Raw genomic sequence first — 17,242 nt, forward strand, 5'->3', positions numbered from 1 at the left:
GCTAACAGGCTGTGCTGATTGATATGGTTGGGTCTGATAGTCAGTGCTGCTGCTACCATCTCTACCCAACCAGAGTTTGTCTCTGCAGCACTAAATTTATGAGGCAAAACTCGAGAAGGTTGACTCTGCATGCCTGCGAAAAGCTTCTAAAATATCTTCGATTGAAATATTGCATTTAAATTCGAGGTTCACATAGATGGCTCGAATCTACAAGAGGCTAGTCTGTTCTGATAAGACGTCAGAATAAACCAAGCGTACGACCCACTTCAGCCAGGAAAAAAAGGTAATGAAGTATATGATACCTGTGTTCTGGATCACAGAGATTATCTGAAATTTAAAAGAGAGACATCAGAGAACAGCAAGTCTACAACCAACTTCAGAATGGGCTTGATGTAATATCATGTGTTCCTGCTCACACTGGAAGCAAGCATCATTTGCTTTTCCATGACATATTTATGTGCTCTTCAAGTGGGTCCTTGAGAGTGTGAACAGGATTTTGCATGATTCTGTTCTCAACCTGGCTAGAGAAAGGCGCGAGCAAGGGACGCTTATTTGTCTACCGACAGACAGCAACCTATTTAGGGCTACAAAACCCTTGGTATCATGAGAACCACCAAACCCTCTGATTTGAATTGATGGGAATTCGGCTCAAGATAAAAGGGTTTGCAGCCCTCTTATTCTGAATGCTGAAGCTAATGCTTTCAGGCAATAAGGTCTGTATGATAGTGACTTTAGCGATCTGTAGGCTAGAGATTTGATGGGGTTTGGATAGAGTCATCTTAAAACCCAGGACTGGATCCCTTTGGAGACAAAATAAGTGACTGGAGCCCAACTGTTTCTCCTCAGAAAAAAGAGACAGAATGAAATCTGTCTTGGAGATATTCAATGGATGTACTAGAAAACTGCTTGTGTTTTGTCCATGGCCTTGACAAAGTTGTTCATTAGACCCAGCTTGATCTGCAAGGGTGGTAACAAAATCTGCCTTGATTCAACAAGTAGTGGATGCTGAACACTTTTCCCCTCAGGTTCCAATGACTATCAGAGTGGCCAGTCTCTCTTGATGTAGTGAGAATCTCGCACATGACTATCCCATCTGCATTAAAAAAACAGCAGTACTGTGGATCCAGTCAGCACACCAAGCAAGTGAGCAAGAACCTTCAAATCACCAAAAGACTGTCACTTATGTTGTTCACAGTTTATACACCTCAAAAGTTGTTTGATATTTTCACAAGTTTCCTTCATGTTGATGGCATGACCAAATGGAATTGATGGCAAAACATTGCCATTATGCAGCAAAACAGATTTAAGACTTTTATTCGATGAGTCAAAGAACCTGCTTCACTTACCATGAATGGGACAGGATGGAAATGGGACAAGATCCTTTTGACAGAGATTTCACTGTTGTAGTCTGGAGCCCAACAGCCTTTTCTTACCTTGGATAGTTCCAAAGCTCTGACAAGGTCATTTAGGTCATCTTGTGTTACGAGATGTGGTTCAAAGGAGGAAAATGGGAGAAAATATTGGTCATGTGACATTGATGGTTTAGAACTAGAAGTTTCATACTCTTTTTATTCCTCGTCTGACTCAAGTGAGAATGATTATGGTGCATCAGGAACAGGTAGTCCTTCTCTGTGGGTTACTGGGTGTATAGTTGATGGAATGTTTTGATAATGCACATTCCACTTTTTCTACTTCGACACACCATTCTCAACTAGAGGCACCACAATGAAGTAAAATTTCTGATATGACATGTTGGCTCTCTCCAAATCTATGTCACTGCATAGATTATATTTCCTATTCAACCACTGGGAAAGATTTGTTGCACAAGTGTTGCAGCATGTGTCTGTGTGGCCCACCTCTTGTCCTGATCTACAACTGTGCAGCCAAACTAAGGGCTTTTGTGATGAAACACAAACATAGCAGTAAGTTATCTTCATTGTTCACCCAAGTACGAGACATCTCTGCTCACGTTTGCTAAACAGAAATGTGTCTCCTTGCAAAATCAAACATTGATAAATAAGAGTGCACAACACAGTATGATTTCACGAAACTGATATAGGGCAATTTGTTCACTTATCATCTGCCATTCCCAAGTCATGGGTAGTATATACTGATCCAATAACATACCTTTACAACTAGAGCCAATAAACAATTTTAAGCATCATTTTCGTTCTCAGTGACCCAGAATCAGTCAAGTTTAACTACATTTGTATCAGAAACATCTTGGCTATATACCAGTGTAGGTAGGTCAATGAAAGAATGCCATAACTAACAGACCTGTGAATGTGTCGTATCATAAACGTATGGTCATATATTCAGCTTAAGCACAATGCATTGTTAAAGAAAGGACAAAGTATAGATACTATAGACAAAATCAAAGTCACTGCAGACTTCTGTTCTCTGACAAAAGAGACACAACTAAGCAGAAACTGTAATATGTGTTGTTGTTGTTGTTGTGGGGTTTAATGCAAATTTTCAGCACACGATTGGCTATACATGGCGGCCAGTATTAATGGTGGAAGAAGTACCCGCAGAAAACCCCGGAAATAATATGTGAAGTTGCTAGGTCAGTAAAACATTGCTGTAAATAACAGATCCGTGAATGTGTCATATAATAAATGTATGGTCCATATCAAGCTTAAGCACAATGCATAGTTAAAGAAAGAACAAAGTATAAATACTATAGACATAACCAGAGTCATGGTAGACTTCAGTTTTCTGACACAAGAGACAAAACTAAGCAGAAACCATAATATGTAAAGTTACTAAGTCACTAAACAAAACAGTCATAACCACATTTTATAGATGCTGCATAGCAGAAACAATGTTTACATAACATAAACAATGAACGCTTCCATGCTCCGAAGCTTCATCTCGAACTTTTAATTGAAAGTTTGCTGAAACGACACAAAAAACATAACTAAAGCATAAACTAGTAATGGGTCTATCCTAACTAACAGATCAGTGAAGTGTCATACCAGAAAATTATTACCTTGTTTTAAACTTAGGCTGCATGCGTAGTAAATAATTAAACCATAATTCTATCAAAACAGTGTGAAATATGAATAAACTAAACATAATTATCAAATAGCACTACAGAATTTCGCTATTAAGAACTCCGCAAAAGATACAGTAAGCGAATCAAGTCAAATGTATGTTAACTCGTAATGACCTTGTGTAATCTCAATGATAGAACGGTGGGATGGAGGTCATACAAGACAAAGTCCCAACAAGTGACAAATCTTTCCAAAAATTTGCAGAAATTGTACAATAAAGTATGAAACCTGCAGAAGATCGATAAATCCAAATCATAAATGCAAAATGAATAATGGATGGGTCCATAGGAACACAAAAATGGGCTGGATTGTGGGAGGCTATTGTACTGCGTGTGTCTCAGTACACAGTGAAGCTGAAAACTAGAGACACCTGGTGGTATCAAGGGGATGTAATAGGCAAGAATTAATGTTCTTTGTTTATTTAGGAATAGACAGGATAAGATTTTTTTTTGCCTTCAGTGCAGCTGGATTTGCGAGGTAGCAGGCTAATATTCCTAATGTAATGTGACTGGGGAACGTAATCAAAGGAGAAAATTGTTTATTAGTTAAGTACTTAACAGAAAAATATTTTCAAACATTTCTAAATAGCATTATCATATAGGTCAGATAATTTTAATGTTGTTCTCTATGGAGATTCAAACCGAGGTCTGCTGATAAATGGTACTCATCAGCTGATCTTTATGCACAGACCCCTATAACATTTCAACAAAATGTCGCTGTTATAGGCATCATTGCATAACAGACACACCCACATGTGAACCTAGTATTTAATTCGCATCTGTACACAGTCATTCTGGACTCCTAAGACACACACACACACACATATATATATATATATATATATATATATATATATATATATATATATATATATACACTATGCAGAGAATGGATACATGTTTGTGAGTTGATACAATCATGTTTAAAGTTTCTATTCACCAAACTATTGGTTGACATCGAGAAATATTTTTAAAATGTTCCTTCGAGTTCACCTTTATGGTACAGCCAACATAAAATTTGTACTTACATTAAGCACTCTATTAGTCCTCATGAAGGCAACTACCTCCTGGCGTAGTTGTTGTGGGGATTTTTGTACACCACAATCTAAACGTTGAAGCTGATTGGAGACAGCCTCAAAAAAGCAGTTCCCATTAGCGGGTGTTTCATCATGAATTTCCAGCCCCATTGATAGACAGTTTGCTTCCAGTGTAGATTGACTTGAAGCAGCAGCTTGCTGTGACTTGTGTAGAATCTGACACAGCAATTTAGGGTCTGAACAATGCACTCCTGCAAACAAAAGTTTGTATATAGTTGTTCACGTGGGCTTGATCAGATGGAAGCTTGAGCATCAATAGTTGAAATTCAAAAATGCATTTTGCTACATCTGCACTCCAAAACACCTATCTAAACTGTGGTTAGTGGCCATTACAGATTTAGTGATCCAAATACCAATCAAACTTTTGTAGCCATAGGACAACCAGGTTGAAATGTTTACTGGCCATTACAAATTTAGGTCAATGAGGTCTAGTGCTGAATTAATGACCAATGGTGACAAAAGCCAATTGTGTCTTTAAGACAAATTCAAAAGTAATTTACAGAAGAGGCGGAAGGTTAATTCAATATTCTTTAGATCTTTTTAATATAACTGTTAACAGTCATTTTCTGCTTATACCTCAAACCAGACACTGAAATTCACATTGGAAGCTTGCTAAATCCAAAGTCATTGCGTACTGCCTTAACACACACTTACTTAAAAATTGACACAAGCTTTCTAAACATAATGCTATTGTATAGTACCTTAACTCAAATGGACTTAGAAATTCACAATGGAAGCTTGCTAAATCTAAAGTCACTGTATGCTACCTTTAACTTAACTAAATCAGACTTAGAAATTAATATTAGAAGCTTGCTAAACCATGTCTTTATATACTGATTAGACTCAAACTGACTTATAAATTCAAAGTCTGTAGCATGCTAAACCATGTCTTTACATAATGACAGGACTTAAATTTACATATAAATTTATTATCTGTAACTCGACTGATAAAGATTCCATACTGTCATTTTACTGAGTTCTTTTATTAACAATGCCTAAACCAAATCTATATTTAATGTAGTTCCAATGACAGCACTTGTGCAGCCAGCTAAAGTTTGTATATTTGTTTTCATGTAAAGTATTCCAGACACATACTTTAATTGCATCACGTGTACAGGTACGGGTAAATTATTACAGTTGCCAATTAAAGGATATAAGCCACACTAAATACATGTGCAGGTAATTTATAACACTTATTAATTATAAGTTGTGAGCATCACTCATGACAAGTTGCACTTGTGAATTATAGGCTGTGAAACACATTAATCATAAGTACAGGTGTTTGTTGCACTTGTGAATTATAGGCTGTGAGACACATTAATCATAAGTACAGGTGTTTGTTGCACTTGTGAATTATAGGCTGTGAGACACATTAATCACGAGTACATGTGTTTGTTGCACTTGTGAATTATAGGTTGTGAGACACATTAATCACAAGTACAGGTAGTTTGTTGCACTTGTGAATTATAGGTTGTGAGACACACTAATCACATGTACATGTAACTTATTTTGCATGTAATTTATTAAACTTGTTAATCATAGGCTGTGAGCCACTTTACTCACATGTACACATAATTTGTAACACGTATATTATTGGATGTAAGTCACACTAATCACAAGTACTGGTAAAGAATTATTGTAGAATCTAACTGTCGTGCAATCATAAAGGGATTATGAACACAATTACATGTTCCCAATATTTGGTATGTGTTATGTGTTGTCCACACGTATGGTTAGATGGTGCTGATGTAATTTTCAAGTCCCAAATTATGGTTCCTAAGGCCACTTGGCCACTTGAGTTGATAATTGTCATTCGCCTTACTGACTCTTTTGTTGCAAATGTAATCATTTTACTTGCAATGTTGACAGCAGTTTTTTTGTTATAAAATAAATCTGTCTCAAACATGGTATGGTTTGTAATGTAATAACTGAACAGAGTATATAACACAGTAAATGATTAAACCTGGACTGTTTGAACAGCAAGTTTAATTTCAAATAAAATCAATATATGAATGTGATGAAGCAAACACTTTATGGAAGACAGGATTTTAGCAATCAGTGACACATATCATATGCCACAATATACTTGCAGACCTATATTGGTAACGAACAACTACATCTAATGTGGTGGTGTGAAAACAACCCAAGGAAATTCAGGAATGGAAAAATGTGAAAGCAATATGAACTCAAAAAAAAACATTAGCCACAAGTGGGCCTGATATTGCTCACTGCACTTAATAGAAAACCAACAGCTGACCATTTCACTAAGCAGGTCTATGTCATATTGTATGACACAGTTTCCCAAATTTTTATATCATGATACTTATTTGGCATATTTTATTGTGGATGTTTACAAATCTGTTTTTAATGGTATACTATAAATAGTATCTTGAACTTAATCTGAACATAATCAGACATATAGTTCCTATATCGTTAACAAGCTCAGTCAATCAGCTGATTAATATATTGTTAACAAGCTCAGTTAATTAGATGCTTGATATATTGTTAACAAGCTCAATTAGATGCTTGATGTATTTTTAACAAGCTCAGTCAGTCAGATTCAAGTTCACATAACATAAATAATATGTGTTAATTTCAGTCATAATCATCCTCAACCAGTACTGTGATGAAAAATACCTATTTGACAAATCTGAACAAAAGTAGTCTCTAGAGTGATAAAATAATCTGCATATCAGATGTATTTCCAACTAAAAAATGTATGATTCTGCTTCTGGCATGCAAAAGTTCATCCAACATCTTGCCAATATTAGCCTATTTACTAGGGGTTAAATGATAGACATGAACTGTGTATCGAAGCCTATGATATGATATATTATTTATACAGCTAAGAACTTGATGGTCTAGTCATATTTCGAAGGTCTGTAAGTGGTAATGTGGTGCCGATTTATACCTGTTGACATCTTGGTTGTACTTCCAGTATGAAGATTACTGACATACACTTATCATCTGTTCATAAGCTGTTCTCATCCTTGAAAACAAATAACAAAAACTTCCAAACACGATCAGTTGTCAGTAATTTTCATTCAGCCTTTGAGACTATTTCAAGCTGCTCTACCCGACAAGATGTAGGGCTTCTTTTGCTTATTATGCCCTGTCTGTTTCACTGCATGAATACTTTTAAACGTGTTATTTTATGCCTTTACATAATTTGGAATATGCTATGATCTTATGATCACAACTGCAGAAATAATGTAATTTTCTTGGAAGGTGTTACGGTCTTCCAATGTATAGAGACAGTGCAATTTCCTTGGAAGCTGTTATGGTCTTATCATCAAAAATGTAGAAATAGTTCAATTTCCATGGAAGGTGTTATGGACTTGTCATCAAACATATAGAAATATTGCAATTTCCTTGCAAGGTCATATGGTATTATCGTGAAAAATGTAGAAATGGTTCAATTTCCTTGGAAGGTGTTATGGTCTTATCAAAAATGTATAAATAGTTCATTTCCTTGGAAGGTCTTATGGTCTTGGGATCTCAGCTGTAGAAATAGTTTAATTTCAGATGTAAAATATGACCCCTCAACTTAAAGAATAAAATAGCAAATAACAAATGATTATTCACAGCTGCTAAAGACTGAAGCAATTCATATAGGTTAACTATCATTTTGTATAGATTCTATACCATTTGTATCAATATGGATATTGACATGCCAAAAATGTTATGCATCAATACAATGATTGTTTCCACCCGCATGTATACTTCATCTCCTGTATTGGTAGTGTCAAAAGTGTTTATGCATTGATACATTGATGGTGTTACTACTACTACTTACTACATCTGATTAAAGTTAGGTTATAAATAGTCTTTCAAGCAGTAAGATGCTCAGTCCATCATATATAAGTATCAGCTCATTAATGTACAGATCTTTTCTTTGAAAATGCCATGCTTTGAAGTTTGCCACTGTTTTATTTCTACATTAACCCTCCCCTTTGAAAATGTCATGCTTTAAGTCTGTCAATGTTTTATTTCTACATTACCCCTCCCCTTTGAAAATGTCATGCTTTGAAGTCTGTCACTATTTCTACCTTACCCCTCCCCAGCAGTTTCAATTTGTGCATGTAACATGTTAACAAAACATGAGACATTCCAAATTAACCCTAAAATTGTTCAATGTATAATGCAGCTGTTCATCACATTGGAATATCATGTAGAAAATCCATGCAAATTGACAGTCTGCATTAAAAGATAAAAAGAAAATGAATGTTTATTGGGCTAATACATGGCAATATTTCCCGCAAGAAGTGGAAACATTTTGTACTATCAACTGTGACAATACAATATTTCTACTCTACTTGTGAAATATTTGTGTATATATACTAAGGATCTAGAGATCCTCTACATATTTAATGAATGTGTATCCAACTCATATTATAAGCATGGCATCCGAAGGAATATCATGTTGATGTCCTCACTATATTACAAGTGTATCAAAATCATATTTGAAATAAGGCTTCCAGAGAGAAACATTGTAGATATACTCAATATATTTAAGATATATCCAAATTGCAAAATGTAGATATTCTCTACATATTTCAAATATATCAAAATCGCATTAGATTCCTGTGGGGTAACATGGTTAACCAATGAGATGCAAGACAATCTCATTAGTATGCATGGATCAAATCAATTATCAAAAGCTCATCTGACATCATAATGATGCAAGCTTATATTCCAAACTTGGTATGAAACTGATCTAAAAGATGGTTTCAAGAGTGATTGCATGCTTAACCAATTAGATGTAAGATCATCTCATTAGTATGCATGGACCTTGCTCATTATCAAACTTTCTTGCTCATTATCAAACTTATATGTGATTTTAATGATATAAATCCATATCTCCTGTTATACTGAAAGCAGACTTCAAAGTGGCAACAAGCAATTGTCGACAGAGAGACAATGCACGGTGGATAGCACACAATCCACTATGGACCTAGAACAATACAATAAAGGCATATAAGATAAGTTAGATAAGTCAACACTTTATACCTTTTGACTGATACAGTTTACTTGGAATGTTCATTGCTCTAGTTCTCACATCGTGGACATGGGACACATTCTGGTCTCGGATATCTGTACTACCTGAATGTAGAAAGTGGTGTCTTGCACAAAAAGAGTTCTATCTATCTATTCATGTAATTTGAAAGTGCAAAATGCAATGCAGAGTTAACAAGCAACTTCAGTATGTATTTATCCCATTTCTTAGGCCACAAAAGTATGAAATAGTGAAACCAGGTTGTGTTCTTGTGATAAAAGCGTAAAGTGCCTAGTCCGAAATTAAAGAGAGAAAAGAACAGTTTGATTGGACACTTATGATACTAACCAATAACCATGATATTGAATATAACATCCCCAATACATAAGATACATTCAAATGATAATGTGTAACTACACCAAGGTTCATCACTAAAGCTGAACGGGTCTGAAACTATTGAATAGAAGAAAAAAATAATGGGAAGCTAATTACTGACTCATTGACTGTAAATATAGGAAACTAATGTGGCATACAGCAGTAAATGATGATAAGAAACATGCTGGAAAACAAATTACTTACTCATTACCATGAAGAGGGGACCAATGTAAGATGTAACACTAAATCATGACACAGAAGTATACTAGGCTTATTTGCATAATCACTAACAACTCATTACAGACTTAAATGGAATTTGTGATGTGAAATTCAAAATATGTGGCCTTGAACATGTAACTAGAACTCCAAATATGGTACAAAAATTGCTATCAAATATCATCATTTAATCCTGTATGGCTTGATAGGTACATAATGAAAAAGAACAGAAGGGACACTTAAGATATTGTACCATGACCTTAACTTTGGAGACCAAATCCCCAGTTGTAATATGCAACACATCACTCCAAATCTCATTAACAAATCTCAAATTACTTGAAAGCCATACAATATAGAAAGTATGAAGAAAAATCAAAATTCCCAAGTCACGAAAAACGACCTTAAAGATTGTAATCTCAATCCGATATGTGACAGACCTTCTAATGGTGATGTAAATGTATACCAAGTTTAATGACCTTAAAGATTGGAATCTCAGTCAGATGTGTGACAGACCTTCTAATGGTGATGTAAATGTATACCAAGTTTAATGACCTTAAAGATTGGAATCTCAGTCTGATATGTGACAGACCTTCTAATGGTGATGTCAATGTATACCAAGTTTAATGACCTTAAAGATTGTAATCTCAGTCAGATGTGTGACAGACCTTTTAATGGTGATGTAAATGTATACCAAATTTAATGACCTTAAAGATTGTAACCTCAGTCAGATATGTGACAGACCTTCTAATGGTGATGTACATGCATACCAAGTTTAATCTGTAGATCTTAAGCAGCTTCTAAAATATAGACTGTATACAAAGGGATGATGGACGGATGGACAGACTGATGGATAGACGAAAAAGCAAACACTACTCACAGAAAGCAGGAATGGCAATTAATGCATGGTAAATCTTGGAGAAAAGTATTTATTGCCATTGCTCTGTCATGATATGGTGCGTTGTATGGTCTGATATTATGGAAAACTCTACACAGATGAAAACTCAAGCCAAAATGTTTGGTGATATAGCATGAGCTTTAAAACTTCTAAACAAGACAGATAATCATATACTTTATAAACAACTGTGCTGCAAACAATCTATATATATATATATACATACATACAGAAATAGAAAGAGAAAGAGAAAAAGAGAAATATACTGCTGTTTCTACTGTATGTGTATCCATTATAGATCTCACCACTGTGCTTCAATAATTAGCATAGAATGGTATGGTATTACAGAAAGAAAAATGGAAGATGTTCTAAACAATTCAACTAAAGAATTATATATATATATATATATATATAGATATAGATATAGAATGAACAGTAGCCTGCTAAATTCTCCAATGAACAGTTGTGGCTCCCAATGACTGAATGGCTTACATTGGAAATTTATTCAAATTTTAACTTTTTCATAGCATTCTATCGATAAAAGATCTTGTTTAGCATGAGAATTGGCAAAGCAGATGAAATCTGTCAACATTTTGTAGACACAGGTAAATATTCCATTGAAATAGAAAGTCTGATTATGGTTAATCACAAAGTTTGCAGGTCAAATGTTTTGATATATATCTCGTTCTTTCTGGTTATCTCTCTCTCTTACATATGCATACACATTTAACAACCTATGCTTATTAAAGGTATTATTTCTCTATAGATAAAAAAATTATACTGACTTGAATTTTATGCTACTGTGACATATTTATGTAATCTAGCACATAAGTCCACACTTTACACCTGATGCAGGAAAACTAGTATGATTCCCTTTTTTTAAAAACAAAAATGTTCAATTATCTCAGCTTGTTGTGCGATATTCTTAAATTCTAGGAAGATAAAAAAACAAACAAAAACAACTGAACCTTGCTTTGTTTGCCCCAATGAAATATCATACTAACTGAATTAAGAAATATATTCAGTTTCTTCCCATGCTCAACTCTTGGGTAACATCAGGGTTCATACTGAATTCTGAATGATAGATTCAAAGACTTTTCCCAACTTTCAAAGACCACAAACATAGATATCCAAGACCTAATTTTGCTAACATTTTGTATACAGGTTATATGAGAAAACAATGAATGCAAAATAATACAGTATTGTTTAATGATGAAATTCAGACAATAATTAATTTCCTAAATTTGCTTTATAATGATCTGAAGATAGGTTAACATTCATTGTTATTTCAGAAATATGTAACTTATGCACCAGATCTGATACAAAATAAATTGTTCTCTTAATAGACGTCACCACTGCTTTAAATGCATTATTATAGTTGCTATTTTTAAAAAAGTTTGGGTTTATTTTAATTTTCAAAGAATTTTAAAAACCTCAGGGTAATATGCTAGATTTTCCCAAACTTTCAAGGCCTAGTAAATGCTACCCGATTTTTCCCAAACTGTCAAAGACCTTCAAAGACCATAAGAACCTTGAATAGGTATATTAACAATGTCCTGACCTTCCTTTTCTTTGTCCATCTCCAAACTAGATGACTCTCTCCTCTCCATCTCTTTTTGCTGAAGGAGGCTATCTTCTTTGTCCTGTAGGAAAGGTATAGACCCTTACAGTATTGAAAGTTGCATGAGCATGTCTGCTGGCAAAAATAATTTCATCACATGTATCACACATCAGAAGCATTTATGTGTCATACATATCAATAATTGCTATGTTGATAATACTTCTATCGAGAGTATTAAAGTCCATATAATAACATGCTAAATCCAATAGAAAATAAAAGCTCTGTATAAGACATGATACATCAAGTATAAAATGGAAAATGAAAAGTCCATATAACGACATTCAGTGTGTGTGTGTGATTTGGATTTTTGATGAAGCTTTTAACAATTTTTCAGTCGTATTGCTACAGTGTCTGCAGTTTGGTAGTTCATAGTGATATCTAGAACTTGGGCATTATGCCACAGACATGTAGCATGATGTCCTACCCTGTCACATTATCCTAACACTAGGCTGACCAGTCCTAACACTAACCTGTTAATGCTCAGTGCCAAGCGAGGCAGCTGTTTGTAACATTTTTATAGGTCTTTGATATAACTATTTCATTGAATAATCCAAACAACTTTTGTTCCTTTCAAATAAGATCAAAATACAACACAACATACATTTACAGACCTGGTGTTACAACAGAACATAATAAATAAGAATGAGAAAATTGTCGAGTGACTGGAACTTATATACAGAAGTAAAAGGTAAAACACATATCTTACTGTCCTTGTTACATGACACTCTGCAATCTCTCACAACGTAAAAGAACCCACATGATATAACTCATCCAATGGGAAACAGCTTAATTCTTCTAAGAACTCACCTGATTGACCTGTCCAATGGGATACAGCCCCAAACTTTTTAGCAAATTCACTACTAATTTTATTATTAGTAACTGTAAACATGTTTACTGGCATCTCTGTTATGGATCCCATGCAATCTTACACTCTTAATACCTTAAAATAGCCCCTATACACATACAAAGTTTAGCTATAGATAATCACTGAAATTTACACTCATGAATACAAATTACAAACCTTACAGATCCACATAACCCACCATTTTGGGTGAAATTGAAGATACTGATATTTTAAGATGACCACCAACTGAGGCTCAGTAACCATCATTTTCATCTATGAGGGAGCAGACACCATACAATCTATTCTGGTGAAAATCTCATAATATAAATAAAAAATCCTGTTCAGAGGGAGTGGTGACAATACGAGTTTAGACATGACTGCCATGGTGGCCATACTGACCATCAAATCACTGGCCATACTGACCATCAAATCACTACCATTTTATTTGTGACCAACTAGTCAATCACAAGTTGTCTTTCAGTAAAATGTTAATCAACCATATCTTTCAGTAAAATGTTAATCAACCATGTCTTTCAGTACACAAAAATGTTAATCAACCATCTCTTTCAGTAAACATAAATGTTAATCAACCATACATTTAGGAGTATAAATAATGAAAACATTTTCCGAAATCTATGCAATGGTGGCCATGTGTGAACAGCACCATTTTCATTTAGGACCAATGATGCTAATGGATAGACAGACTAATAAAGTTTAGCAAAGATCATCTCATAGTTTCTCTAGGTATTTGACTGTAGACTGAAATGATTAAGTAGCACATATACAAGCAATATCTTTTCTACAGTTTTCAAACCAGTTTCAACAGTTTTTGATAGAATTCTGAATTGTTTCCTTTGACATGTGCATGTAAAATGATTCACCCACAATATCTGTGACTCGTAGGATCTATGACTGTGACAACTATGGGATAAAACATCTTTATACCATGTCTAATGTACATTGAAGGAAGTTCCAAAATAATGTTTTTTGGACTTTGTACTGCTAAAGGTACTCGTATTTTTTCAATTTTGTACAATGTAGTTTCTACTGCCTTCATCTGAAGTCATACGGCCCAAATAAAGGACAAAATAAATAAACAGGCACATGCATATTCAACAACCTGCTCCACATCACAGATACCATAGAGTCTATTAACAGGCACATACATATTCAACAACCTGCTCCATATCACAGAGACCATAGAGTCTAATAGCAGTCACATGCATATTCAACAACCTGCTCCACATCACAGAGACCATAGAGTCTAATAGCAGGCACATGCATGTTCAACAACCTGCTCCACATCACAGAGACCATAGAGTCTATTAACAGGCACATACATATTCAACAACCTGCTCCACATCACAGAGACCATAGAGTCTAAAAATAGGCACACAAATAGTCAACAACCTGATCCACATCACAGAGAACATATAGTCTAATAACAGGCACATACATATTCAACAACATGCTCCACATCACAGAAACCATAGTGTTTATTATATCAAATTATGATGTATACAAACTACATGATGTAAGGGGCAAGCATTTACCAGAGTCTAAGGGACAACACATGATAAAGTATATATTCTGCCTGATTTAAAAGACAATATATTTAACAGAGTTATAGAGGATCTCAGATGGGTAATGATGTAAAACTGAATTTATGAAACAAGTTGAATAATGCCCAGCTTTTGCTTTCCAAGGCTAGCAAAAGCTGGACATTATTCAACTCATTTTAAAAATTCAATATTAAATCACTACCCATTTGAGTTTTTTTAATCACATAGTTTTTATTTCAGTGGAGATTATTTAGATAGAAAGAAGAACAAATAATTTTATTCATTCTGACCATATGTTGCAATTTTGATTTGTTGTGCACAAAAATAGTCCCAAACAAATGTTAGAAATGTTTAAATGTAGATTATACTTTTCTTACAAACTATAAATCAAAGAACAAGCGTCCTTTTGAATAAACATAACATTTTACACAGGCAAAATCATTTCTCAACACAGAATGTCCAATGCGCATGAAGTCACATTATTTGATGCAGTACCTGTTAGAACAGGCAATGGTTGACAATCCATTTTTACAAAACCTAAAGTATTTTTTTCACAACTAAACATTACACTGATGCTATTTGCACATGAAAGAGGGTTTATTGGATGCAGAAATTTCCATATGTACTGCAATGTATTTGTGGCCAGATATTTGCAGTATTTGATTTAGAACAGTAGACTGCAGAATATGTACACAAATTTCATTTTGAATTCAAATTGCATCATATATTTACCACATAAATATGCAGTGGATGGATAAACTTCTGTCAGTTTGGAGACTGGTTTATGTCTACATTATTCTGTGAACGGAGGTGCGTTTATTTAATTCTGTAAGTTAATATTTAAACCACACTTGTATATAGGGTGGATTGCATGATAGAGGAATGCAGTCCGGCTCAACTCCATATACCTGATATCAACTGAGCAATACCTTTATTTCTACTTGTTATTATTGTTGCCGACATGGGATTTTAGCCATTTTGTCATGTATGATATATTATACACGACATTACAAGCCCCAGTGGGGTAAACTGGCAATGTTTCAGACAGAAGATATCATTTTTAGTTCCTCTTGTGACTCGAATAAAAAATTTGCAGCCAAAATAATCACTGATGACAAGCAATTCCACAAGGCAGGGTCAAAAAAAAATTCCCAAGATTGTAGCTAATCAGTAAGAGAAAACTGCATATTAACTGCAGGTGCTTATTTTGATCAATTACAATAACTTACAGTGATATGATAACGTGTGGTAATATAAAAAAATATTAAACAGTACATGCTATATGTAAATTGCAGACTATCTGATAATAATAGATTTCACATTATACAGTATATATCTGCCTGATGCTAAACACAATATATTTACCAGAATCTAAAAGCTGTCACATTAGACTCTATATATCATCTGACAGAGAAGATATATGCACATGTTTTAAGAGGACGAAACTGCTTGTACTCACCTCTTCTGGAAACCAGAACTGAAGCAGATCTCGTGAAATGAGTGTATGACTCTTGTCGTGGGCATGACAAATTACTATTTCATTCTCTTGGATTAGTGACACAGCAATCAGGCCCTCAAGACTGTCTGCATTAGTATCAGGGCACTTTATGTGTATCTCAAACTGTAGGCTCTGGCCCAAGTTTCCAAGTATTTTTGACAAGTTCTCAAAGATGAACTTTCTGGCTTTACTGCAAAGCTCTGAAGTCAAGGTTGTGTCTTTGACTCCCATTCTTGTGACCCTTGCAAAAATGATGTAGTTCCTGAAGTGGAGGGTCAATCTATGATGATGGTCAAGGTCAAACACACAACATCCACAGTATATTAGATTTTCAGACCTCTTTTTGGCAATGGGCCAGTGCGTCAAGCATGCACCAACAAGTCTATGGAAAATGGGTGGTGGTAAAAACTTCCCTGAACACATGAAGCAGAGTACTGATGTACTATCCATCTCAGGGTCTGATTCTGGGGATATAATTTCTTTTGGTACTGCTTGACGGAGCATACATGGCGCAAGGTAGTAGTCCTCGTGCTGAAATGCATTAAAAGGGTTTAGTGCCATGAAATGAAAGATATTAGGCAGAACAAAATATGTTTTTCCTACTGCACTGGAATTTAAATTCAGATTAGTCAGGATGGACTAGTAAATATAATGTATGAAGTGCTTAAAAGTGCTGGCCAAGACCGGCTCAGTTAGATGCCCAAATCAATTTCGGTAATGTGTTTCTTTTAACAAGGAGGGCAAAAGACATAATATTATCAATGGAAAACAGGAATGGTTAGCTGACTGGAAATACGCATTCTTGTTGCCATACAGAAATTAAGACAAGTATATGTACCTATATTACCTTAAACATAAGACATTTGTACATGGAGTACAAAAGCATAACCCTGCAAACGTGGCAATACCAATTAAAAAATATCAGGTAAAGATCTTCAGCTAGCACATCTTAATAAGCTGGCAATATCATTATGGCACTTACTTTAGTTTCCATATAAGGTATAATGGTACCAATTGCGCAAGTCCAGGTGGGCGGAGCTTAAGGTGTATGGAACATTGTATTCAGAATTAAAGAACAAAACTAGC

At 34.7% G+C, this 17,242-nt stretch overlaps 1 protein-coding gene across 1 annotated transcript in view; it reads right to left on the reverse strand.

Moving 5' to 3' along the window:
• The window catches only part of LOC149787182 (uncharacterized), a 92,548-nt gene that overhangs the window by 16,877 nt on the left and 58,429 nt on the right, over window positions 1–17,242 (reverse strand). Inside the window, exons 10-13 of the mRNA XM_089977684.1 lie at window positions 16,118–16,687; window positions 12,193–12,274; window positions 9,163–9,255; window positions 4,084–4,343 (exon numbers count right to left, since the gene is read on the reverse strand). Of these exons, the coding sequence (XP_089833810.1) occupies window positions 4,084–4,343; window positions 9,163–9,255; window positions 12,193–12,274; window positions 16,118–16,687 (1,005 nt within the window). The remainder of the gene's footprint in view (window positions 1–4,083; window positions 4,344–9,162; window positions 9,256–12,192; window positions 12,275–16,117; window positions 16,688–17,242) is intronic.

This window comes from Sinohyriopsis cumingii, chromosome 12 (genome assembly GCF_028554795.1).
Source record: "Sinohyriopsis cumingii isolate HCF-2022 chromosome 12, ASM2855479v2, whole genome shotgun sequence".
NCBI classification, from domain to species: Eukaryota; Metazoa; Mollusca; class Bivalvia; order Unionida; family Unionidae; genus Sinohyriopsis; species Sinohyriopsis cumingii.